The following is a 25,371-nucleotide window of genomic DNA, read 5'->3' as shown; positions in this document are numbered from 1 at the left end:
ACCCACCAGAAACAGAAACTGCACACATTGAGTAATGCTCAATGGGCGAATTACTGGCCCTGGGAAAAACACTAAAAACCGGCAAGGCACCAGGAAAGGACAGAATAGTCAACCAAGCCATCAAGATGCTCCCAGATACCGCAGTGGATCACCTTGCTGAGATATTTAACGCATGCATCACCAGTATTTCCCAAACGCCTGGAAAGAAGCAAGAGTTGTCGTATTCTCCAAGGCTGGGTAACCACTGCGAGATCCTGCAAACTACCGCCCCATAAGCCTGCTATCCGGCCTGTCAAAACTCTTTGAAAAAGTTATCCTCGCCCGTCTCGTGTACTTCGCGACAAGCAACAACCTCCTTGCTAAAGAACAGTTTAGGTTCCGGAAAGACCACTCAACCAATCACCAACTCCTCAGAGTTGTGGACATCATCAGCCATGGATTCAACATCAACAAGTCCACCGGAGTAGTCTTTCTGGATGTAGCCAAAGCATTTGACCGAGTATGGCACGAGGGACTGCTTTACAAACTTATCAAGCTCCAGTTTCCCAGCTACCTGGTCAAGCTACTGTCCAGCTACCTGACAAAACGGACCTTTCACGTGGCGGTGCGAGAAGAATGCTCATCACCACGCCCAATTCTTGCTGGAGTGCCTCAGGGATCAATCCTAGGAGCATTCCTCTTCAACATATTCACAAACGACATCCCCACGGACCTAAAGAAGACTGATCTTGCCCTTTACGCAGATGATGTTGCAGTCATCTCTCAATCCTTCAGCGAAAAAGAAGTGGCTAAGAACCTGGAGACATCGCTCTGCAGACTCTTCGAATGGTACAGCGACTGGCAGATCACCTTGAACACAGGCAAAACCACTGCAACATTATTTACCAGGAAACAGAACAGGAAACACCCACCGATCCTCCTCAATGGGGACGAGGTCAAATGGGAAAAAAGCAGCTCCTACCTGGGGGTGACTATGGACTCTAAACTCAGCTGGAGAAACCACATAGAGAAGACCTGCCAGAAAGCAGCATCCAAACTGGCTGCATTATACCCACTCCTGAAGACTGAGTCAATGCCCATGCAGAGCAAGGTGCGAGTAATCACTGCAATAATTCGACCAACTATGACATACGCTTCACCAGTTTGGAGTGGCTGCCGCCCACAGCTTCGGAAGGACCTACAAAAACTACAGAGTAAGGCCTTACGGATTGCAGCAGGTGCTCCCATGTTCACACGAACAGTAGACCTCCACAGAGACCTAGGCATCGAGATGTTGGACGACCATCTCCTCACACTCAACAGGACGTTCTACAATGGACTGGATCAAAAAGAAAACCCACTGATCAGGAAACTTGCAGATATCTCTACAAACCCATTTGACCGCTACCCGCGTCCCATTGAAGCGCTAACCTTGCGAAACTGAACGCAGCATCCAAAAACTCATCACTGCCTGAAAGCAAACGCCGGCAGATACACAAAACTCACCGCTGCCCTGATGGCATAATAGCCTCGGCAAGCAACTAAAACCCGCTAACTGCCCGATGGCATAATAGCCGCGGCAGGCATCCAAACCTCAACACTAACAGAAGGTTCTAGACGGACAAAGACAAGACTATCTCAGGAAACATGCTGACAATTCTGCAAACACTACTGACCGCTACCCGCGGCCCATCACTGAGCTGACCATGTGATACAACCTCAACTGTGACAAAGCGTCACACACCAATAAGACAACCTAAACAGCGACTAAAAAATTCTAAATGAATATGGAGTAATGAGGCTACTGCCTCGGTATCCAAAAACTCACCACTGTCAGAAGGTATCTGACAGGAGAAGACTAGAAACAGGCTCGGCCTCTTTGGAAGCTGTCCGCCCGCTGTCCGAGCGTCGTGTTGTCCTGCTATAGCCAGGTATGTGCTGTTCTCTTCCCTCCCCCCCTGGCCTTGTCCCTGGGCATGACCAGGTTGCACGAGGCCTCAGTGGTGAACACCACGGGGGGAGGAAGAGGTGGCCACGTTAGTTGTGTGCGCGGGCGGTCGGTTTTCTGCCTCCCTGCCACTTCCTGTCCGGCCTCTGTTCCAGTCCTCCTGCCTGCCTCGCTGCACTGATCTTGATCTGCCCTCACGGTGAGTGCTGATCATCCAACCACCCCTCCGCTCGCTCCCTCCCTTCTGGGGGTCGTAGCAGGGCTGGGCGGCCTGCTCAGGCCAGCCCCCGATGGTCATGTGCTTCTCCGCTGGGCTGTCCTCTGCCCAGTGTGGGTTTTGTGGGAGCTAAGGCTGCTGACGGGGAGAGCCAATAGTGCTCCGTGCTACCCTGACCCGGAGGTCAGTCACTTACTCGCCGCCCTGCAACCCATGGGTCCCACCATGTGGACCATGTCTGAGTGGGACCCCGTGCCATCGAAGCGAGGCCTGGGCCAGTCCTCGCGAAGTCGCATCGACGGCTTAGGGTTCCGGATGCCGGGGGATGGACAAGGGGCATGGCGGAGTGGGTCTCCAGCTTTTTCACTGGCGAGATCGCGGCATTGTGACTGGGGCCTGCCTTATCAGCATGGCTGTGTTAACCCAGCATGGCATCATCATCATTGCCCCCCCCCCCCACCTTTAATCTAGGGTCAGAGCGGGGAGGCTGGCTCTGGTAGCGGAGTTTGTCGCCACAAGGGGGCACCACAGCCATTAGCCTTGAATGGTTGAGTGGGAGGGGGGTCTGGCGGTTGACCCGACGAGGCCTTGTCACCGGGGTCTGCCTTCACTGGCACAGCCAGGTCCTCCATGTCACAATCGCACCCCTTGGTCTACAGGCAGAGAGGGGAGGCAGGCACGTTTAGAGGGTTTGCGGGCCATGTGGGGGGCACCGCAGCCAATTATCTTGGCAGCTTCTAATTACGTTGTGCAGTGGGATTCAGGGCGGGCTGACCGGAGATAAGGGGATGGACCTTTCTGCAGGTGGGGCCAGGCATCCTGCATCAAGGAGAGGTTGGGCTACAGGACCGGGGATCCCAGCACTGTCGTGGCCTGCTGGCATTGGGAAGAGGGGTGGAGCTGCGAAGCAAGTTCCCCTCCCGTTAGGCCCTAGGCATAGCGCATGATCATGGCCAGTGGTACTGCGGGGCAGACCCGCGGCAGCTAGGCCCAGTGCTTTAGTAGAGAGGAGGGGCAGGGCTACTCCTGCCCCTGTGATGGGCACGGCGCATGATCCTGGCCTGGGTAACTGCGGGGCAGGCCGAAGTCTAATAAGCCTGTGCGTAATTTGATCAGGGGCAATCCTACAAAGGCGAGACCAGTCTGCAGACACAGATTCCTGGGCACAGATCCGTGCGGGCGGCGGTGAGGCTCGTCAAGGCACCCGGAGCTCCTTCGGGCTGGCTCACGCTATATACATTTCACATTCTCCGGGCAGTACAGAGCCCCTTCCAGCTGATTGTTCAACAAGGCACCTGAGGTACTTTTAAGAAGAAAAGCTAGCGATTGTGTGGGCAGCACAGGCAAGAGGTGCGCGGGTTCCTACACATGCAACTAGGTACCATCTATCAGGTTTTCAATCGTTCGGTGGGCCTTTGATTGTAGGTACCATTCATCAGGTTTTCAATCGTTCGGTGGGCCTTTGATTAATTAGGTTTTTAATACGACCTCGCAGGCGCTCATGTCTCACTGCTGGGAGAAACTTGTGCAATTAGCTTGCATGTCTTTGCCTCGCCATATTTCATCATCCATGCTCCTAGAAGAATAGGCGCCCCTGCCATTCCAATCAATTCTCGTTGTCGTATTCCTAGTCAGGGGGGATGGTCATCAGCACTGGGCAGCCCCTCTCTTTTCATTAATGTGAAAATAAGGCCATTAGGGCGGGGGCAGGTAGAAGCACTTGTTAATGTTATGAGGGGCAGCTGAGTGCGCTGCGCGCAAAAAACCTTCCCAGCGAGTTATCATTCCTCAACACGTTGCCAGGTTGGACTCGGTTCGAGGGCATTTAATTGTTGCGAGAAAGACCTCAAGCAGGTGGATTCACCCCTTTTCACCATATCCGTGCTTCAGTACAGGTTGGCAGGATGAACAACTCACAAGTTCGTACTCCGCCAAAAGGGCCGAGCACAGCATTAGTGCCTTGAGCTAGTCAGGCCACCGGGTGGCTCTGCAGCACAGTTTTACCATTACTAGGCCTGTAAGAACACTGCGGTACAGTGTTTTTGGAGATTATGGCCTAGGCCATTTGGGGGACCATCTTGCTTCAATCTAATTGATTAAATGTTTGCAAATACTTTGGATTTGAAACTAATCCTTTCCTCCGATTACAAAAAGCGCACTCATATCGTATACGGATTCAATTCCTGAATAAATGGGCGAGGCATACGCGGATGCGCCGGCATCGGGTATCGCTACTCGGGCTTCAGTAATTATTCATTGCGGATGCATTAAGCCGAATTGCGGTGAAAACCACGGCGTGGCGCTATAGTTGGGCATTCTCAAGTGCTATCGCCGGAGCCAGCCGTGGGTCTTTTAAGGTGGAATGTGCGCGCAGTCCGGGCACGTGACGTGGCCTTTGCCGCTTGTTCGTGGGTTGTAGAGGGATGGAATCAATTGGCCCCCAGGCCATGCGGACTCTCATTCCTTTCACTCTTCCAACTATTATCACCATACTCATCGCCACCCTCTGCCTCATAGAGTAATAAACCTGGATACATACCCCGCTTCACAATCCTTCAGTAGAATTACCACTGCCATGCTTTGCCTATGATTTTCCCCTGCTACTGGGACAGTATAGTAGTGGTAATTCTTGCACATGTTAGAGGGTTATCCTCATCCAGCCAACTCCAAACCAGGCCCATTACTAGTACACTTTAAATGGTAATTTAGAGTCGTCGGGCAGCAAGACATCCAGCTTATGAACTTCCAACCCCTTCATTATAATTTTCAGCGCTTAATCCAATGTACAGAAGTACTCTGAATCAAAATATTCCTCGCAACAAAACCGCCATGTGGCCGCTAATCTAAACACTCACACAACAGCCTTTGTATAAGGGGTGGGGCAAACATAATGCAGTACATAGCCTTAAATGACATAACCCGATTAACTGTATTGTGGACAAACATATATAATCATCTATGACTCAATTTATACCACAAGTAGATAAAAAGATGTTCAACCCAAGCGTTTTGGTCAGCGTTGGATATACCTCTTGCCCATTCTTGACCCAGGTGCATCCAATCATAACTCTACTTGACGGTAGTGTTGTTGCGCCCTCGGGGCAATTATTGTAATACGGCCACTAGAGTTTTTTAAAAATGCTGTTCCTCGCATCTACCTCTTCCTATTGATAGGGATATTGAAATGCATAACATTATCACATTTCCCTTGGTGTATAGAATAGGTATACTCCTTTTCGTCCTTTGGCCACAATCCCAATGAGATGGGTGAGGGTGACTATTACAATATTACAAGGCTCGACATTGGCAACTTGAGGAGCAGAGGCATCATTTTCCACAAATCCAGCTAGCGCACAAGTAAGCTGATACTAGATCTTTGTGGAGCAATACAGTGTCCCAGGGCCCTCAAGTGTAGCCTGGGTCACTTCACTCACATCACTTCCGCTAGCACCCAGTCCACCCACGGTGGCGGCGGCCCGTGTTCAATGCTCTGCCGGGTGTAGGCTGGTTGGTTCAGGAAAAGGGAAAGTCGCAGGGTGATCCCACAAAAGTGAAGAAGCAAATGCGATAACCGGGGCAGAGCGTGCTTGCCAGGGAGAGTACACATCTGCTACATGCACTTGATGGGTGATCTTGGACAGCCATCCCCCAGCCTCTGTTGAGGAGTAAAAAGGGCTTCCTGGTAATCTGTTCTCTGTGCCCATATCTCTGGATTTCTTTAAGTGGCTATGGCCTTCCACACAGACAAGGTCAGCAGAAACAGTAAGTCAGGCCATTAGGCTTTATTCCAGCCCCAGGGAAATGGCCAGTATGACAATGCGCAAGAAGGGTTAAAACGGGGTCCATGCATAGTTGTCACATTGTAGATCTTCAAATTACCCTGGTAATGATCATGATTATACTTGGCAGTAGTTTACTGCCTATTAGTTCAAGTACATTGCAATAGTTGAAAAATGCAAGTTTCTCACCATTCAGCACAGCACACCCACTGGCTGTATGAAACCGTAAAGAATATGGGAGCGGGGGCCAGAAGCAAATGGTGCTTGAGGTGACCTCCCATCACACCACGATGGACCCAAGAGGGTGGGGACCTTTATCACACCTTTCCATGAGGAAATGTCTCACATATTCTCAAAAGGTACAGCGCTTAGAACCCGTTGCAAGCTATATTCTTAACATTGTGTGATTTCCTATTGTGCTAGTACAATACATGTAAAATAATCACTGTGTCATTCAGCCTTTGATTGGCGTCCAGATGAAGTGTGGTAATCATAGGCATGTTTGCACTATTACAACTGTAGAAACACTGCCCATCTATTTTCTCCCATATTCGTGTTTTCCGAAATTCTGCTAGCACCATCCATATTTGTCAGGGGGTCCCCTGCTCAGCCCCGGCAGGGCTAACCGATTGTCCGTTTCCTCAACAGGCAGATTACAACGGGCCCTTTAAGGATAGCCTTTGTGTTCGTGACGAAGGCCTCGCATCTGGACCACCTGACTTTTTGGGCCTATCAGGAGAGGCCTCTCACCATATGAGGGGAGACCCGGAAGACGCCGTGTCTCCGTCGTGGGAGGAAGAAGTGAGACGCCAGGAGAACCACGCGACCGGGAAGGCGGAAAGCACCGTGGAGACGAAGTCCTTGGAAAGAGACGACACCAGGAGCAGAGAAGGTGCCGGGCTGGTGATCGAGGAGAAGCAGACGGAGGCAGCTGTAAAGCCAGGAGGCCAACGACACCGCGTTTCGCCCAGCCACGCGAAGGAGGACGCGTGGCTTTCCCCGGTGCGTGCTCGTTTGGGTTCTTTGTTGCACTTTAAGAAGGGAGGGACCGGATAGGAGACCGTAGAAGCACCGGGGCACCTTGTTTAGCAAAGCTGTGTAAAACTCACTGAATGTGGTGGTGGTCCTTGCTTATTCCCTCACTCCCTCCCTATTCCAAGAGTCTCTAGAAAGTGTACAATACCCTAAAAGCCACGTTCTTTTCTTTTCCTTCCATGTGCTGGAGTGTCCCAGACCCCGAAAGTGCCCCGAAGACCACAATCCTGCCAGCGGTCATTTGTTAACGTGTCTGACCTAAGACTTTCCTTTTTGTGTTCAACAGACTGTAACCAGCAATAAAACAAATAGAAACAGTCACCCTCTAGTCTTGGCTCCTTCCCTTCTTGTAACCGAAAGGTGACAATATTAAATTGAACTTTTCGGCAAACATCAGAATTTGCTTCAAAACTTGGAAATGCCTTTAGCAATTATGTCATGTTACACCATGAAACTGGAATGACAATTTGACTGTTAAAATATATCTGCTAGACTGTGCTCCAACAATTCCAAGTAATGGTAGTGCATTGACTTGCCATGACATTCACTGTCATAATTACTACAGCTACTGTGCTCACACAGCAAGTAAGTAATTCTGACTACAGGATAACTTTCATAATCCCATCACTTTTTGCTTTCTTGGACAAATATCACTGGTTTTCCATTAGCATCAAATAAAATAATGCAAATAGTCACTCGCCGATCCCCTGTATCCTATTTCCGAATGAAAACAGCTAACGTATTGCATTTAAAACAAGGAAAGGTAAACAAATATGATATTTTGAAATATCCTCCTTTCAGTTTACAGAGTGAGAAAAAGTTAAGTAATTAGACTTCAGGCAAACAAAGTAATAACTTCTGGAAAAGGGCCTGATAAGCGATTTTCTGAGTGTTAATTTCAAACTGGGGTAACCGGGAACACTTATAACCCTGGGAGTTATAACCCCGGGAGTTAACAGTACCCCAATCATTTTGGGGGTAGGCGAAGGGAATGACAGGTTACTGGCAGTCGTTTGGGGTAGTATTTCAAGCCATAGGGTTTTCTGACCACCATGCTACCTTCGATTAGACCTGGGCAGCGTCTTAGAATGACCAAAGAGGTGTCTGGGAAATAACCCTGGCTTACAGGTTTTAGCTATCTGCATAATAACTTTCGATAATATATCTGGAAAGAAGCTATTTGCATAATAATTTAGATAAGATATCTTTAAAGAAGAAAGATTGGAGACAGAGTAGGAAATGATTTTAAGTTAGGGGGAGACTCCCGAAAGTTAAGACACGTGCGTGGAAATTATCGCATTAACGTTTTTTCATCTCCCTTCCTGCATTTTGATCCCGTTTAGACTGAGAACAAAATGTAAGATACTGATCACCTGGGGTGAGCTTACATTTAAAACTCCACCAAAAAAAAAAAGATATAATTAATTCCTATGCACTGTCACCGAGCTCGCCTTTCTGAAAGCTTAATGAACATTGATGGCAACTAGTCTTGACTAGAATTGAGACCTGCTCTTGTAACATGATCAAGTGCAAGCAGTGTTTACTTTAGGACACCTTTACAGAGTTAAGAAAGGATTGGCGAAGCCAGTAGGTTGGCTCTAGTGTGCTCACACTTGCAGGGTATGCTCACTAGGCCTAACGAAGAAACACAAGTGAACTGTATTGAAGGCTCCCTTGATTGTTATGTGAATATCTCTGGAAGGAAGACCATTAGGGTCGTAGAGTATGGAATGATTTTAATTTGGGGGAGATTCCCAAAGGATAAGACACGTGCCTAGAAATTATTCCATTGACGTTCTCCTGCCCCCTTCCTGTATTTTGATCCTGTTCAAACTGACAAACAAAATGTAGGATCCTGAATACCTGGTTGTGAGCCTGGTTGGGCCACCCGGGAATGAGATGGGGCAATTTGAGGCTCAAGCTAGACCAACACCTTGCTACGGGGGGGGCCCCACCCAATATCCTCATCTTTCAGCTGGGAGGGGTGGGCGGGGGGGGACCACTTAGTCGCCATTGGAAGGAGGGCACTGATTCTGGTCATGCAGAAGGACTTGGTGGTGATGGGCTCCTGTGGTCTGAGGTTGTCCCTCCCAGGGCTAGAGCACTACAACATTCCTGCAGGAGGGTCAACAGATCCATGCAGAAGTTCATGGGAAGGAGAGGCCTGGGTTTCCTTAGGCAAGTACTGGTATAAGAGAAACTGAAGGGTCCTACGATAAAGACAGGGTACACTTGTCGAGATTGGGAATGGACATATTCCTCCTGGACGTACAAGAGGCACTGAACAGCGTCAGGATGTAAGTAGCTAAGTAGGTGGGGGGGCTCTGTCATCGACGGGGCCCTCCTCCAGATCTGTGGCGGAGTACAGGGCGATCTGGAGGCAGATGGGTACAGTAAGGGTACCTCTGCGGCAGAATGGTACAGCAAGGGTACCTCTGCCTGGCACAGTAAGGGTGCCTGAGCCAAGGACCAGGAGCCGCAGCAGGTTCTGGGAAACCGCGACGGCGCCTCGTTAGTCCTTCGGGGGGGCCTAAACCGACCGGGGGTGTGACACACCGCTCCGCCCCGACAGGGGGGGCGGGAGTATAACGAAGATGGCAATGTGCTGCAGCGTCCAAGCATCGACTCACCGTGCAAGACGGCTCTTTAGGCATGCGGGACAGCGAGGGGCTGCCTGCTTTGGATCGCCCGTAAGATGACCCACCTAATCGTCATACGTTTGTTGTATGAAAATAAACCTGCAGCAGTTCTTTCCCATACTTCGTGTCCAGAGTATCATTTGGGTTGGAATTGTGATATGTGTAGTGGGCGGGAGCGAATGACGGTATGGGCACTATATCACTGCTGCCGTTAGAAACAACTCAGGCCACCCATTAACTCCTCCGAACGAGATTCTGGAAGTCTTCTGAAATTTTTACTCCAAACTCTACAACCCAAACAACAAAAGTACCCAAATGACTGAATATCATAGCTGAACTCTTGCTCTCTCCCTTCAGACTCAGCAGAAGACAGATCCCTCATCAATGCCCCGATCACAGCTGATGAAATCAAGTCAGCCATCAAATCCCTTAAGTTGAAAGTGAGAGAGAGGTTTTGAAGGGTGTCAGGAAAGATGGCGCTCAGCAAGTTCCTAGTATGTAGGGAGTGATGAGGTACTTTTATGTTCGGTGCAAACAACCCCTGCGTAGACAGAGATCCGTATTCCTTGTCAAATGGAAAGCAACGTGGTTCCTGTGCACACGAAAATCATCATGAAGTTCTCAGGTGAGAGCCAAAATATAATAAGCCTTTGGAGAAATGTTATTCATAAAACATCGATGTGGAATGAAAGAAATGTAATAGTTCCGTATAAATCAGTACAAACAAGAGCAAAAGCCGACACGTGTTTCGTCACACAGTGTACGGGTAATGACTCATCAGGGCTGTGCATGAAAAAGCGGCCTCGTGTCAATGGCGCGCCGAGCGTCTAAGGGAGGAGGTAAATGGAAAACGATGAGTATTGTTTCCTCGGTGAGGAAAGAAAGAAGACAAAGAGTAACGTTCACGTCTCAGCACGGGTCTAGTCCTCGTATGCGTGCTGAAGTGGATATAGGCACGGGTACATGCAACAAGGATCTCAGCCCTTGCTGCACGTACCCATGCCTACCTCCACTTCAGCACACATACGAGGACTAGACCCGTCCTGAGACGTGCACGTTACTATTGGTCTTATTTCTTTCCTCACCGAGGAAACAACACTCATCGTTTTCCATTTACCTCCTCCCTTAGACGCTCAGCGCGCCATTGACACGAGGCCGCTCTTTCATGCACAGCCCTGATGAGTCATTACCCATACACGGTGTGACGAAACACGTGTCGGCTTTCGCTCTTGTTTGTACTGATTTATACGGAACTATTAAATTTCTTTCATTCCACATCGATGTTTTATGAATAATATTTCTCCAAAGGCTTATTATATTTTGGCTATCACATGAGAACATGATAATTTTTGTGTGCACAGGAACCACGTTGCGGTCAAATCCCTTAAGCCATGCAAGGCCCCTTGCCCAGATGGATATACAGAGGCCTTATACAAAACATTACCCGCCATCCTTGCAAAACCCCTTCTTGCTTTGTTCCAATCGTTTGCCTCTACTGGCTGCGTCTCTGGCTCAGCTTCAGAGGCCACAATAGTGGTCATCCCAAAATAAAGGGAGGATACACTGTAGGTCAAAAGCTACAGGCCGGTATCGATAATTAATACAGACTGTGAAACATATGCCAAAATTCTGGCACAAAGATTAGAGAAAGAATGTATTGCTGCAACTCAAACAGGATTTTTCAAAGGCAGGCTAGCCGACATCAGCATCTTCTGCCACCCCCGGAAAAAGATTGATCATCCTTCTCACTCACCATGGTGATGGCACTCAGTGCGGAGAAAGCCTTTGATAGGGTCTCCTGGACCTTCCTACATGAGACACTGTAAATTCCAACTAGGCGAGAATTTTATCCACATGGCAATAGCCCTCTATGCAGCCCCAGTGGAAAGACCGACAGGATAAACACTACTCATTCTTCCTTGTCCAAGGCACAAGGCAAGACTGTCCCCTCACTTCCCTCCTATTCTTATTAGCTATTGATCCCCTTTTATGTCGCCTAAAAGCGAATAGCAACATTAGAGGCGTTCAATTCCAATCGGGCAGACAATTAGTTGCAGCCTACACTGAAGACGTGATCTTCACTGAAGATGCATGCAAAACCATACCACACTTCATGTCAGAAATTAACAAATACTCAAATGTATTCGGGCGATTCAAAACTTGACTTGAGCAACTTTTTTGCAGTGGTTCAAAAACAGGGCTAATCATTTTAAATATTACATACACAGACCAAGACATTTGTGACCCAACAAAAATTGTCTTGCAACCAGCCAGCCACAGTGTGAGAAACACTGGATTAATCACAAAGCAACTGTGTGAATCTAAATGGGTCTTTGAGAATTAAGAACACCTGGGTTCCTTTACAGGATATAAAGATTCTGCTGATTTTAACTTATCATAGATTTTATATGGAATCCTTTGCATTATGTATATTCAGAGAAATCAGGTTGAAGAGAAGTGCTTTAAAAGTAGCCAAATATGGGACAGTCTAAAATTGTAATGTAGATTGTTAAATTTAGACACAAATTTAGAACTTTAAAAAAACTTTTTATTGACATTATCACAACGTCTTGGTTCCATTGTCAGATGTAATACAACTGATACGAATTAGGTATATTGCAGTATTCCTTAAGTTCTGGTCCACCCTGTAGCACAGTGTGGGTCTAAGTGTCGTAACATTGAAGGGGACCCTTGTCCAGGCTTCGATTTGGTGTGCCTACCGTATGAGTCACATCTGTAGCCTGCGGGACACAAACCTCAATCGACGGTTCTGGAAGTGTGTGTACCTTCAAAAAAAGAAACTGCTGGATGGGGGGGAATAACTAAACAGCAGCGTGAGCAATGAGTATAATGGACAGAGGGGTCAGTGACTGGTGGGTGTTGGGAGTGGGCCAGGGTTAGCGACAGGGCAGTAACTGGAAAAAAGGTCAATCTCCACCCATGTAAAGTTGTGGTGGTGTGTATGGGCCGGGGGCATGATCCTTCCCGGGGCTAAGGGTAGGGGTTGGCAGGGCAAGCGTAGGGGATTGGGGCATCATTGGAACTCCAATATTCTATTCATGTTATTCAGAATTGTGTGGGTTTTCCAACAGTAATGCAAACAGAGTTCTTTGAAGTTGGGAACTTTCAACATTATAGGTGATCTTCAAAACTAGGTTTTAGTGTAGAGCGTTTTCAAATGCTATTTTACACCGGATGTACTTCCAATGTTTAGTTGTACAAGAAACCCTAAAATTCTGTACAGGTGCCTCTAAGGTAACAATTAAAACCTACACCTGTCCTCCTAAATTATGGGCAGGTGAGTCACCATTAGGTTCTACCTGTGCAATTCGGAAATATGTCCATATGGGCACTTTTACAAGTTCTTCTGATCATGAACACATGGGAGAATAATTACCTCAGTATAGTGTTCCGCGTATTAATATAGCTCCTTACACATATTTTAATATGGAAACAGTCACTATGCAGTACTATCCATTTCTTATACATTTTCTGATGTACATACTGTCACTTGGCAGAACTATTAATTTGTTACACGTTTCTGATGTGCATACAGTCACCCATGAATCCAAGAGGATTCAGTTTATGTACATAAAAAGGTACAAAAGGATTCTGTATCTGTACAAGTATGTGCATATGGGAGGAAGTTAGATGTCGCATTGTCTCTACATTATCAGGAGTACTTGCAGGCCCTGGGAATTAAATATCAGCAAAAAACGAATATAGGAATCTGCGTTTGGGGAGGCAAGATGGCGATCAAGAAGCACAACCATCTTAGAGTTCTCCCCTCAGCTCTCAGTTTGTGAATAAATCAGTAGACAGAATGGGGGAATAAAGTTTGAAATCTCACAACAGGACTGGAGATGTGCTGTTACCTGCCCTGTAGATTCCTTTACCCCCATCCCCCAATGGCGCACACTCCAGGCTTTACGAATGGCCCGCAAAGCAGAGACTTTGGCTCTACTCACAGCTGTTGCATCCATATCGCGGACCGTGCTGCAGGTGGTCTGCGTTCTTGGCGGTGTCTCCAGGGACGGAGTATGCAGACCAGGGGATTGAGACTGCAGTGAGAGAGAAGAGAAGTGCGGCAGACAACAAGGCCAGACGCGCCTGAACACTGAATTGGGCAGTTCTGGGTTAGAAAACCTGTGCTAAAGTCCACAAAGGTGATGATGCCTCTCTGCCGGTAAACGTGAAGGTTACTAACCAGGGAGACCAGCATCAAGAACAGTGAGAGCCGTCTTCTCAGCACATCATTGGTGAATACTTTTCATCAGGCACATTAGAAACCAGGGGGAGCTGGGAAAGCCCTAGATGGCGGAAGGCAAGTGGATGCTGGTAGCTGGGAGGTTTGGGGGGAGTGGGGTTCTCCCCGATTGCTCTGCACTGACTGCGGATCAGGCTGGATCCACAAAAACCTCTCTCCTGCAGTTGCAAGAAGCCGATAAGCAGAATCAGAAAAGTCTGGAGGGAGAGACTGACGGTTTATTGGATCAGGAGACAGCAGCACCAGCAATCAAACAAGTCTGTGTGGGGGTCCTACCTGCTGTAGGGTATACCCCAAATGCAGAAGCAGTAACTACGAACTCTGCTTGGTCTGCTGATCCGGTCCAACTGGATGAATCAGTGAGGGAAGCAGGGAAGGAACCAGCGGGGCTGCACCCTCCTGACATAACATCTCTGGCCACTACTTACCCACTTCAGCCAACTATCTATGACCCTCAAATACCCCCTTGTGTTTTATCTATCCCAAACAGAGAGAATTGAACCCCAATAATAGGCAGATAAAAGTTCTAGGTAACACCATGGAGTCCCCTGAACATGGGGATAAGTTCTTTTCGCTCAATGATGGGTCAGATTCCCTCAAGTTAAGTTACAGTGAGCTTGAAAAAGACCTATCTGCAGCATCGGGGGCTTCAGAGGACTTAGAGGCTTGTTCAAGTAGTACACTTGATGATCCATGTAGTACTGCCAAGCAGAAGCAGCATAAGGACGAAAGGTTGAGGCGGGAGAAGTTCCAAAAAGAAGAGTGAGGGGCAGAATCAATCTCCAGTAGCTTGAGTATTGAATGGGACAATTCTGTGACAAGGCAAGTTTACCCGGAAGACCCATTGGCACTTAAGAATTCCACCACTCTGGAAGATCACCAGACCCTTGCTGTCGGAGGGGAACTCCAAAAAATTGCGACAGGATGAGACCTACAATGAGAGCCGCAGAGTGCATCTTAACACCAAGAAACTTCAAGGGGCCATCAGGAGAGTTAACAAGACCTGCGCCGAGATAGGATGTCCTCCGTGGAAAAACAAGCCACGACTCTGGAACAAGAGGTCGAGGCACTTTGTGGCCAGTTTGAAATGCAACAACTTCAGATGTCAGACCTGATGTGGAAGATGGAGGACTTTAAAAATACAAAAACAACAGTTGATGGACAGAATGCAGAACAATGTCATACATTCACCCCAGTTCAGACATGGCCATATGCAAATCAGTCTTGACCCTGTGCCTCATGGGAACATTCCAGCCCAAACTGCCAAGCCATGTCTTCCCTGGACCAGAATCAAGCTTCAAAAATAGACAGCGCAGAAATAACTAAGACTATTGGGCCTTGCAGAGGAATAGAAGATAGAGATATCATGGCCTTCATGGTGAACCTCCTGAGAGGGGCCTTTCCTGAACTTACTACCTGGAACTTGGACCTTGAAGTCCAGTGTGTGCATCCCTTTCTCCTAATGCTCATAAAACCACAAGATGGGCAAGTTGATAGATCCGGAGCAGTATTGGTTTACTTTGGAAGCTTTCTGTTGCGAAAGGCAATTTTTTTTTTAGCCTGTCCCGATTCCAAACGGACCTGCGATGGACACTCTTTTGCTCCTCCAGATTTTTGACACGCTACACTGGAAAGAAGATGGCGGTTCAGGTAACGTATTAAATAATTTCAGGTTTTGGGAGGAGAAGCTTTTTTGCTAAACCCTGTTCGTCTGAAGATTATTTTTAACGCCAAGGTGCAGACATTCTCTTCTGAGATTAAAGCTTCAGAGTACATGAAAGCTATTTCCTCAGGGAGGGAAAGCTTCCAAGTGACAAAGTTTAGCTCATCTGGTTTTCGGGGGGAGGATGGGGGTCTACTTGCTTTTATTTGTGTCTATACTGTTGTTCAATATGGATTGACAGAGTTTTGGGAACTATGAGGGGGAGATGGAGAAAAGAAGGAAGGATGTGTAGTATTCTCTTTTAGGCAATGGGTGTCAGCATATTGTGGCATTTTGCAATGTTGATATTCTGTCAAAATACGATACCTATGAGTTTCCGGGCCACGAGATGAGTAGTTCGATAGTCATCTCAGGCCTTGGGGGCCTGACTGCGTTAAAGTGGTAGCAGGGGTGAGGGAGGCTGGATGTCAGGGGGCAACACTGGAGGAGAGGCAATAACACTGTATGGGCCATTATAGCTTTTCGTGGGGAAACAAGTTTTCAAGTGAAATTCAGGTGCTTAGCACTGCTGTACCGCTTTTGGAACAAGGAGTATGGCTAAGGTACGGAGAACTTCTGTTAATATCTGTGGGTTGAATGATAACTGCAAGAGGAGAAATAGGGCTCAAGATTTAAAAGTATTCCAAGCAGACATACTTTGTTTACAAGACACACATATAGAAGAATCAAGGAAACGTGTGCTTGAAACTATTGGCTTCAAACCGGTTGGGTGTACCACTCGGGGTAATGGCGAAGGGGTTTCTATTATTGCTTGGGGAAATATTTGCAGTTTAAATTGTACAAACCGGATAGGTTTGGAAGATGGGTGATCACCAAGTGTCAGCATGCAAACGGTCTTTAGTCTAGGATCGGTGTATGGGTCAGTAGTTGATGACCCATCAGTCTTTGACTGGTTGAATACTGAACTGGCACTGTGGCCAACTCAGATATTTGTGGGACTTACATTTTAACGGAAGCTGGGGGTGGCTAGAGAAAGGGGCATGCTTATACTCAGGTCGGAAGCCAACAGTTTAGGATCCTTGATACTTTTAAGGGATAACTATGGACTGACCGAAGCTTGGAATAAGCTTAAAGCTCCACCTCCGGGATACACCAATTATTCTGTACCAAATGGATCTCATGCGCGTTTGGACTATATGTTTGTCTCACACATCCTTTTACACAAGTAAAATATTTCCTAGGGTCATATCCGACCATAAGCTGCTGATTTTGGAGTTAGGCGGGATGGGCCTGCAGTCTATTGTACAGAACCGAACCTTTGATTGCACACTACTTTCGATTAAAAACTATATACAGCATATGAATGGCTAGATCTCATACTTTTTGGAGATTAATCAAGGGAGCGCATCAGTGTGGGATGTTTTCAAGGCCTGAGTACATGTGGAAACTGTTAGCTTTGGCTTAAATCATCGAAAGAATGAAAAGCAGTTGCTCATTGAGCAATACAGGGCCCTTGAGAAAGCCGAATCTCAGTTATTCTTAGTACCTCCGAAGGGTGTGATACTGAGGGGGCTCAAAACAAGGTAGCACTGGCTAGGACAGGGATTACTGATATCTCGGGAAGGAAAGATGCTGATCAAAACGACCTGGAAAAGGAAGTGCTATGAATATAGTGAAGTAGTGTGGCTCACTGGTTAGAGGCGGCAGACCCAAGAGCAGAGGACGGCCCGGGACCAGGGTTCGATTCCCGACGCGGCAGGTTTCTGGACCAGGGTCAGCGGACTCGATAATTCTCTCGCCTCGGTGCCCACTCTGATCAGCGATCACACTCGGCAACTCTGGGCATTAGCTTGCCTCATCTTCACTAACGGCCCCACCAGACCGCCGGGGATGCCTGGTCTCACCCTGGAGATACCCATCAAGGGACCATCTCTCAGGGAAGCCAGGAAGGGTTTCGCAGCGGTCGAAGCGCGGAGATACTCCTCCGGGAGTCGATCCTAGCGCTATATAAACCTGCAATTAATATAGAGAGCGGGTGGGGCACCTGTTGGCGCTTTGTACCAGGCAACATACAAAAACACAGTTTGAAATAAGAGATAAAAGTACCCTCATGGAAGCCGGGCCTCCGACCCAGACTGAATTCGGGAGGTTTTTTGGGGATTTAACAAGTAGTTATATAATGAAAAAAAGGAAGACAACTTAAAAGATTATTGAATATACTTTCTTGACTGATCCTGTCGTAAGACTTCGTGCGGAGGATCTGGACTTACTCAAAGCCCCTTTCTCACTGGAAGAAGTGCAAGCTGATATAATGAACCTGCCCTCAGGGAAAGCAGTAGGAGTGGATAAGTCGATCTCAGAGTTTTACCACATTTTTTTCACAATTAAAACAGGACCTGCTATTTACATTGTTGCAGATTCAAAAGGGTCAGCCAGTTACAGACTCATGGTCTGCAGCAAATATTACTATTTTTCCAAAAAAGGGTTAGCCACCTCAAGAACCAGGGCCATAAATGCAAATAACCCTTATTAACAGTATTACAAAAATCTATTCTAAAATCCTAGCTTCACGCTTGAGCCTAGTTATAGTTAATTTAGCCTTGACAAGACAGCACAGGTTTATACCAGGGAGGGAAACCACAGACTACACTCGCTGCGTCATCCCACTTTTTGATGCTTCAGCTGTGTCTGGGAACCCTAGGACCATGATACTATTAGAGGCAGAAAAGGCATTTGATAGGGTATCCTGGAAATATCTGTGGACAGTCTCTGGTCAATTTGGAATAGGACCCTGTTATATCAAGCAGCGAAAGTGACTGCTAGACTGAAAATGATGGGTGTGCAGTCAGGGAAAATTTGAAGAGGCTCCAGGCAGTGGTGTCCCTGATCCTCTTTACGTTCTATATCAACCCTTTAATTTGGAAATTAGATCTGAACCCCTTGATAGCACCTATGAAATATCAGGGCTGGGATACTAAGGTGCTCACCTACGTGGATGATGTAGCGATAGTCACACCTTGCCCTGCGGTGGCCTGAACGCTAATTGAACAAGAGGCTCAGGTATTAGGGCGCTTTTCAGGCTATCTGCTCAAAGTAAATCCCAAGTAGTACTAAACGGATATTCACACCTCAGCGACAACAGGGTAGTCCAGAGGGATGTACTTGGGAGTCACCTTAACAGCAGAGCTGGGTCGACTGGTTGAATTCAATTTAGCCCTGTTAACAGGAAGGAAGGAAAATAGGGATCTGAACAGAATGGATAACTTGCATATCTCTATTGTGGGTCACAGTAATGTTATAAAGATGATCTTCTTGCCGAAAGTGTTGCATCTGTTCAGGGCCATTACTCATAAATGTAATAATTACTGGTTTAACACGAAGAACAATACGATTACACGCTTTGTTTGGTTGGATTCTAAAACTAGAAGGGGACTCAAATATTTAATTCTCTGCAGGAATTGATGTGGCTGGGGAGTTCCGGGCTTAAAACTCCATTACTGGGCAGCAACTATTTAATACATGTGCTCTCTCTTTGGGGATCAAGGAATAGATGGATGGATGGGTGGAATCCCTCCTATATATGAGCTGTTGCTCGGGAAAGAAGCTAGAGGATGTTTCCTGCGAAAAGTTAAGCCAACCTACTCTAAGAAAGTTTGGTTTAATACTTTGCGGGGAGCTCAGGGGATTTAGACCTTATTCCGTAAAAAGCTAGGGCATTTTTGATAACTATACCCCTCAACAAAGACATACGTCACTTTCAGGCGTTTTCCAGGGTTCTCCAGTATTAGGCTAGGAAGCCTATGGAATTAAGAGATTAGGTGATTTTTCACACATACTGGAATAATCTCATTGGAAGAGCTGCAGGATAGTTTCAAAGTGTCCCAGAAAGTTTTTTTATAAACTGCAAATTCGATTATTTTTTTTCAGAGCGTCTTTTAATGGGCTTCATGAAGCCAAATAAAACGGGATACAAGATTTCTGTAACCATTTCAATTACAACAATTCAATATGCATTTCTTCCAGTAAAAAAAGCAATACGTGTTTTAAAAGATACACGAGCAGTTGTCTTTAGTTCAACAATGAATACCAAGAGACTTCGCTTTATTATGTACAATGACCCAAACCGCACCTCGCTATATTAAAGGAATGTTATAAAACGTGAACTATTTCTTGCAATAAACATCACCCTGGCTACATCTGTGATGGGAATAAGTCCAAAAAAAGGCAAACTAAAAACTTGATATCAGATCTGACAGGCTTGAACACTTGAAATATTGCAGGTGCATTATATGAGAACGAATCAGTGAGGCTCCAAAAATCTTTATAAATACAGCCATTGGAAGGATGATGTCGAGTCAGGAAGATTTTTTAAATGCGAGCGTTAGTTATCGTGGTAGGATCCGCTGGAACGGCCGTATCCTCCTCCACTCCTGCCGCCACCGCTGCCACCTCCACCATAGTAGTCTCTGGAGCCGCCCCCATAGCCCCCACTTCTTCCTAGCTGTCTCCACCACCTCTGGAATATCTGCGTCCCTCCTCCGCCGCCGCCGCCACCAAAGCCTCCTCTGTATCCACCGCCGCCACATCGGCCTCCTCCCGACGAATTACTGGCCAGACCCACCCTGATCTGCCGCCCGTCCAGGGTCTCCCCGTTCATGGCCTGCAGCACGTCCTTCGCATTGTTCAGGTCCTTGAAGGTGACGAAGCCGAAGCCCCTTGATCACCACCACTTCGGCCACCTGCTCGTACTTGCTTGAAGACCTGCTCCAGGCTGTGCTCGTTGGTGTCGAAGCTCAGGCCTCCTACGAACAGCTTCCCGTCGTCACCCATGGCGAGCTTGAAATGAACAGACAAGTCACGAAAGCAGGAGCCGAGAGACCGCGAAATTCGAGATTTTTAACTTGAAAAGGGTGGAGTGGCCTGGGGTGTCCAGACAGTAAAGCTGTTGGAACGGTTGGTTGGGGTGATTTTTGTACTATTAGCCACCTTTATAAAGATCTGAATGCCCTCACACTAGATGATCATGAAAGACAATCCGAAAAATGGCAGAATACGCTGGGGAAAGCAGATTGTTTTTTTTTAGATTCACTGGAGCTAGCCTGCACTACAGTACTCTCAGCCAATCTACAAAGACAAAACTACAAGACTATTTAAGATCTGTTTTATACGAACTGGAAAATTGCTAGATGGGGAGGGACGGTAGGTACTACATACCCACGGTGTCAACTCCCTGAAGTCAATTTAATACATATGTTTTGAAGCTATACTTGCCTGGAACCACTTCAGAGAGGGATCACAGCATTTTTTGACTCTTTTTAGATTAGGTTAAACCCTCAACTCATCTTTTTGGTGGTGCAGGGAGAAGTGGTTCCTGGCCCTGCCAAGCAGTTTACATTTATTGCCATGGCAGTGTCCTGCTTGTGCATCGCTTCATACTGGCTAGAAAATATCCCTTCGACCTTTCAGCAGTGGTTTGCCCCACTGCTTGCTATATTTAATCTGGAAATGGGTCTATCTGTAAAAGGAGGCAAAAAAGCTAATCTGAAACGGATCTGGGTACCTCTTATGGACTGGCAGTGCCGTTTCTAGGTGTTGTGCCGCCCTAGGCGAGAATTGAAAAATGCCTCCCCCTCCCTTTTTCTATCATGGGGAACTACATTCACCACACGATCTCCTTGGTCTGTGGACAGTCCAGGCAGTTCTTGGGGTTCACATTGCACTTTCGCATCAAAAACTTCCCAAAGTGTATGAACCGCTAGAAACTTTCGAAATGTATTAATTTATCCTGTTGGCCTGCAGATCGAATTTTGGTATTATATCCAGCCTAAAACCGCTCTTCATCTAAATAAAAAAAAACAGCAGATTTTGCGTGCTTTGAAATTTGCTAAATATTTTCAAATATGTCCACAAAGCAAACTATGTTGTCTCTATCCTCATTCTTACAGAGTTGATACAGCTGCAAGTTATAGGTTGCTGGTTGGATGAGACTGCAAACATTCTTCAAGAGGACCAAATGAGCTGGCATCTCCTAAGATCACCTACTTACATGTAGGACCAATAATGCCCACTACTAGCAGTCAACTTTAGATCATAGGAATTTCTAGAATATTTGTCTTTTCGTCCATTATGAACGTTGTCTCGTTTTTAGGCACATATAGAGCCCAGGACATGGAAAGTGCTCAACTGCTGACCAGTTCAACCCTGGACATGCTGACAACTGTTGCTACATTTGTAGTTCAACTGGCTCTTAACAGGTGAAAAGCAAAAAGAGAGGAGTCTGCTTGCAATGGTTGCCTGTTATTAGGACTGCTGTCACAGGTCTCGGAAAGATATATGGCACAAATAGATATTTACTGGGGAAGCTTTCTTTTTCTATTTTCTTCTGTAGTTTGGCAGTGAAGTAATGACCATCCCAGTTATTCAGTCTGTCTATGTCATTTATGCAATGGCGGGAAGTGCCATCATAAAGAAGTTACTCAATGGGGTCACAGTCTAGTCTTACATCCCTCATAGGCAAACCCGGTTTTCCATAAAGCACCCTTTGTAATATTGCTTCAGCATCAACGCTCTACTCTAAGGAAAAGTGTTTGTGGTGCATTTGACAAAATTAACAACAAAAGTGCAATCATACAATGTAATGAACTTCAAGTTTTGACGGCTTAGACAGATTTCCCCGCAGGAGTAGATGCAATGGGGTCTCCCTACCACTTTAAAGAACCACCGCTTGTCAACAAATCGAGCTGGAGAGTGAAATGTCCTCTCAGACTGTTCCTATTGTGAAGCGCTCTGACACCTTCGGGTAAAGTATGCGCTATAAAAATGCATAAATAAGGTAAAGGGTCCTCTGCTCTTAAGTTCTGCACACTCTCTTCCTGCTTCCTTGACCCCCTCTCCCGTGTCCTACTACTCCTCCATGCTCCAGCCTTGCTCACATGCAGGGGGATAGATTTATCACCTCACCTCAGTCACAGGCCACAGGCCTGTACACATGGGGCCGCCGCCACCTTATGATCTCACTCTCAGATCTTTTTAGCCTGCCTGGCCTGCTGCAACAAAAAGACCCGCCCTTGCCACCTCACCCCTCACAGTGCTGCTAGCCAGCTCTGCTCACCAGTGTTTTGCGCCACTCACTCTCAGTCCGGCCGTGACTGTGAGGACGGGCTCGGAGTCGGAGATAACAGATAATGATTCACCCGCCCGCCTCATCGTTTACAACATTATTAGCAATAGCAAGCTGCCTGAGATTATTACACATGATTCATTTGCAATTGAATTTGCATCCGAAATATATATATATTTATTTTCTCCAGCGGCCTTCTGACTGACTCACCGGTGCTTGCACTGCTCAAGTCACGCCTTGCATACGTCCCCACGACCACCACGGCCAGGCCTGACCACGGCTGTACTGTTTTGCAGGCGTGGTGCTGGAGTCAGGAAAAAAAAGAGGGCCGGCGGGAGACGGAGTCGGGACCGGACAACAAGACTGTGTGGCACTGTGGCAGGTGGCAGCTGCATTATGCTAATTAAATTATGGTTAATTCACGGCCATCAAAGGGGGAGCAGCGCGCCAGCCGACACACACGGAAGTCCGACCGTCCCCCGCGCGCGCCGAGAGAGATGGTGGCACTGGCGCGCCGTGCGCGTCACCTTCACTGGCCTGCCCTCCCTGGCTGAAGCACTGCTCATGGATTGGCCAAAAATGTTCCCCAGGGCCGTCATTGGTAGCGCTATCCCAGCGCTACAAGATTGACGGCCCTGGGGACCCACACTTACACTAGTGTGTCCCGCACCCCGCTCGGCTCTAAATTGTCTGTGCAACATCATGATGTCGCATGCAAATGCAAACAGCAGGTGCGCTTGCATAGTGCACTCTCCACTGCATGATTTCCTGTTTGCAGACTAACAAAATGCCGCCCTCAACATTTTGCCGCCCTAGGCGGCCGCCTAGTCCTGCCTAATGGCAGAAACGGCCCTGTGGACTGGTGTAGCAGTAATTCCTAGGATACAATCCCCCATTAGAGACTATTAATGGGATGGTCCGGCTATTGCTGGGGGAGTGGTATTAATATAAGTCAGCAAACAAAATGAAGCCCTCACCTGCTTCTGAAATTCAAGCATCTGGAAATCTTTGTTTGCCCATAAGATCGGTCAGAATCTTTCTGTACACTATGCACTTTAAGATTTTAATGTAACAGTTATTACTGAAGTGGATTCTTACGCAATGTATCCCTTTATCTCAGCCTCCTGAATTTCATAATTATGTAGGTGATGAAATTAGATTTCTCTGTATGTTATTAATATTTATTAATTCCTCTTGCTGGTTTCTGCATTTCAGTTTATTCAAGGCTATATTTGCGACATCTCTCTTAGATAGTCTTCTCATGTGTTGCTTAGATTTGTGAACTGCAATACAAATATTTTTTTTAAAGGAGAAGTCTTTATTTGGAGGATTTCGAGTGTGCACTTAAAATGAGGGTATATCCAGGGTCACTGAAATGTATGCCATTCTGTGGCCAGTGCGCTTTTTGCATAGTTATGGATTTGCCACATAATCCATCATCTGCTGCATAATTCAGATTTTAACCCAAAATACTGTTTCTATCTCAATAGAATCAAAACGTACTAAATATACAATGACGTGGCGTAGCGCAGTGGAAGGCCCTAGGCGAAGGTTGTCTTGTCACCTTTCAGTAGCTTATAGCTGTATTCGAGTTTTATAATGGTACTAAGGAGACAAAACCTTTATTTACTAAAAGTTATCCATTGGTCAAAATGTTAAGGTACTGAAGGAATACTGGCACCGAGTTAAGAGAGCGAGTTAACTCGGACCAGCCGATGGAGCACTCATTGATGTACAGAGAGGGCACGTACCTGTGATGAGGTATCTTTGGAAGAAAGTCTTGCTGCCATGCTCCAGGAAGCTGAAGTGGTCTAGAACTTGTTTGTAGTATTTCTCCTGGTAATCCGGCTCTTCGCTCAAGGGTTTAAATCTTAGGCCTGGGGGCGGCTGGCTCCAGTTTAACACTTCCTCTACACCCACATCTTCCTCGTCTTCGTCGTCCTCGTCCTCATCTTCATCCTCTTCTTCCTCCTCCTCCTCTTCATCGTCTGGAAGGGTGGAGGTTGTGATCTTCCTCGTTACCCTAGGGCGGCTTGTGATTATAGAGGTGGTCCTGCGCATCACTACTGCTTGGCGGCGGTTGGACGGGGCCCGGTTTTGAACTACGGAGCCTCTCGAAGAATGAAAAGGAAGGGATTCAATGACTTTCTGAAGGCTGGTGGATGCCTCGGCGCCTCCAGGGGGGGAGTTGAGAACAATGATGGTGGGGGAGCCCTGGTTGCAGGTGCTGCAGAACGTAGTGCTACTGCGTGGCGTAGGGACACCCGCCACGGTGTTTCCGTATCCATGTACGTAAGTGACAGAGGACAGGGGAAATAAGAAGCGTCCCAAGACCAGCAACGACAGCACCGGACTCTGGCCTGCCCTCATCCCATTCCCCGGCAGGAACCGGAATCCCGCTCTACGGTCCCGCCCTCGCGCTCGTTATGGACACTCATAGGAGCCCTCTTCACGCCCGCCACCGCATTGAGATGACGCTCCGTGTTGACGTCATAAACCTGTCGCAAGTGAACCGATGAGATAGAAGCGCGAGCTGTTGTTTTCGATAATATTAACGGCCTTTAGGATTTACCTGCGGCACCTGGCCATTACGGTTCGGGTAGCAGAAGGTCTGCAGTGGCAAGCAACTAGAGGTCAAGGTGTATATTTCAGTACCCTGTTTTTATTCTAACACATCTCTCCTGTGTTTATTGCATCTAGATCTCTCTAAACGAAAGGTGGGTG

General features: G+C 47.2%; 1 protein-coding gene and 1 pseudogene across 1 annotated transcript in view; both read right to left on the bottom strand.

Annotated features, from left to right (window-relative positions):
• Positions 1–25,097, bottom strand: part of DPP7 (dipeptidyl peptidase 7) — a 1,540,287-nt gene extending 1,515,190 nt beyond the window's left edge. The window contains exon 1 of the mRNA XM_086921148.1: positions 24,399–25,097. Within this exon, the coding sequence (XP_086777274.1) occupies positions 24,399–25,017 (619 nt within the window). The 5' untranslated portion in view covers positions 25,018–25,097. The remainder of the gene's footprint in view (positions 1–24,398) is intronic.
• Positions 19,781–20,404, bottom strand: LOC147710461 (RNA-binding protein 3 pseudogene; annotated as a pseudogene).
• Positions 25,098–25,371: the final 274 nt, after the last annotated feature.

The sequence above is a fragment of the Lissotriton vulgaris genome, chromosome 5 (assembly GCF_964263255.1).
Source record: "Lissotriton vulgaris chromosome 5, aLisVul1.2, whole genome shotgun sequence".
Classification (NCBI taxonomy): Eukaryota; Metazoa; Chordata; class Amphibia; order Caudata; family Salamandridae; genus Lissotriton; species Lissotriton vulgaris.
This window is presented reverse-complemented; position numbering and strand designations above follow the sequence as displayed.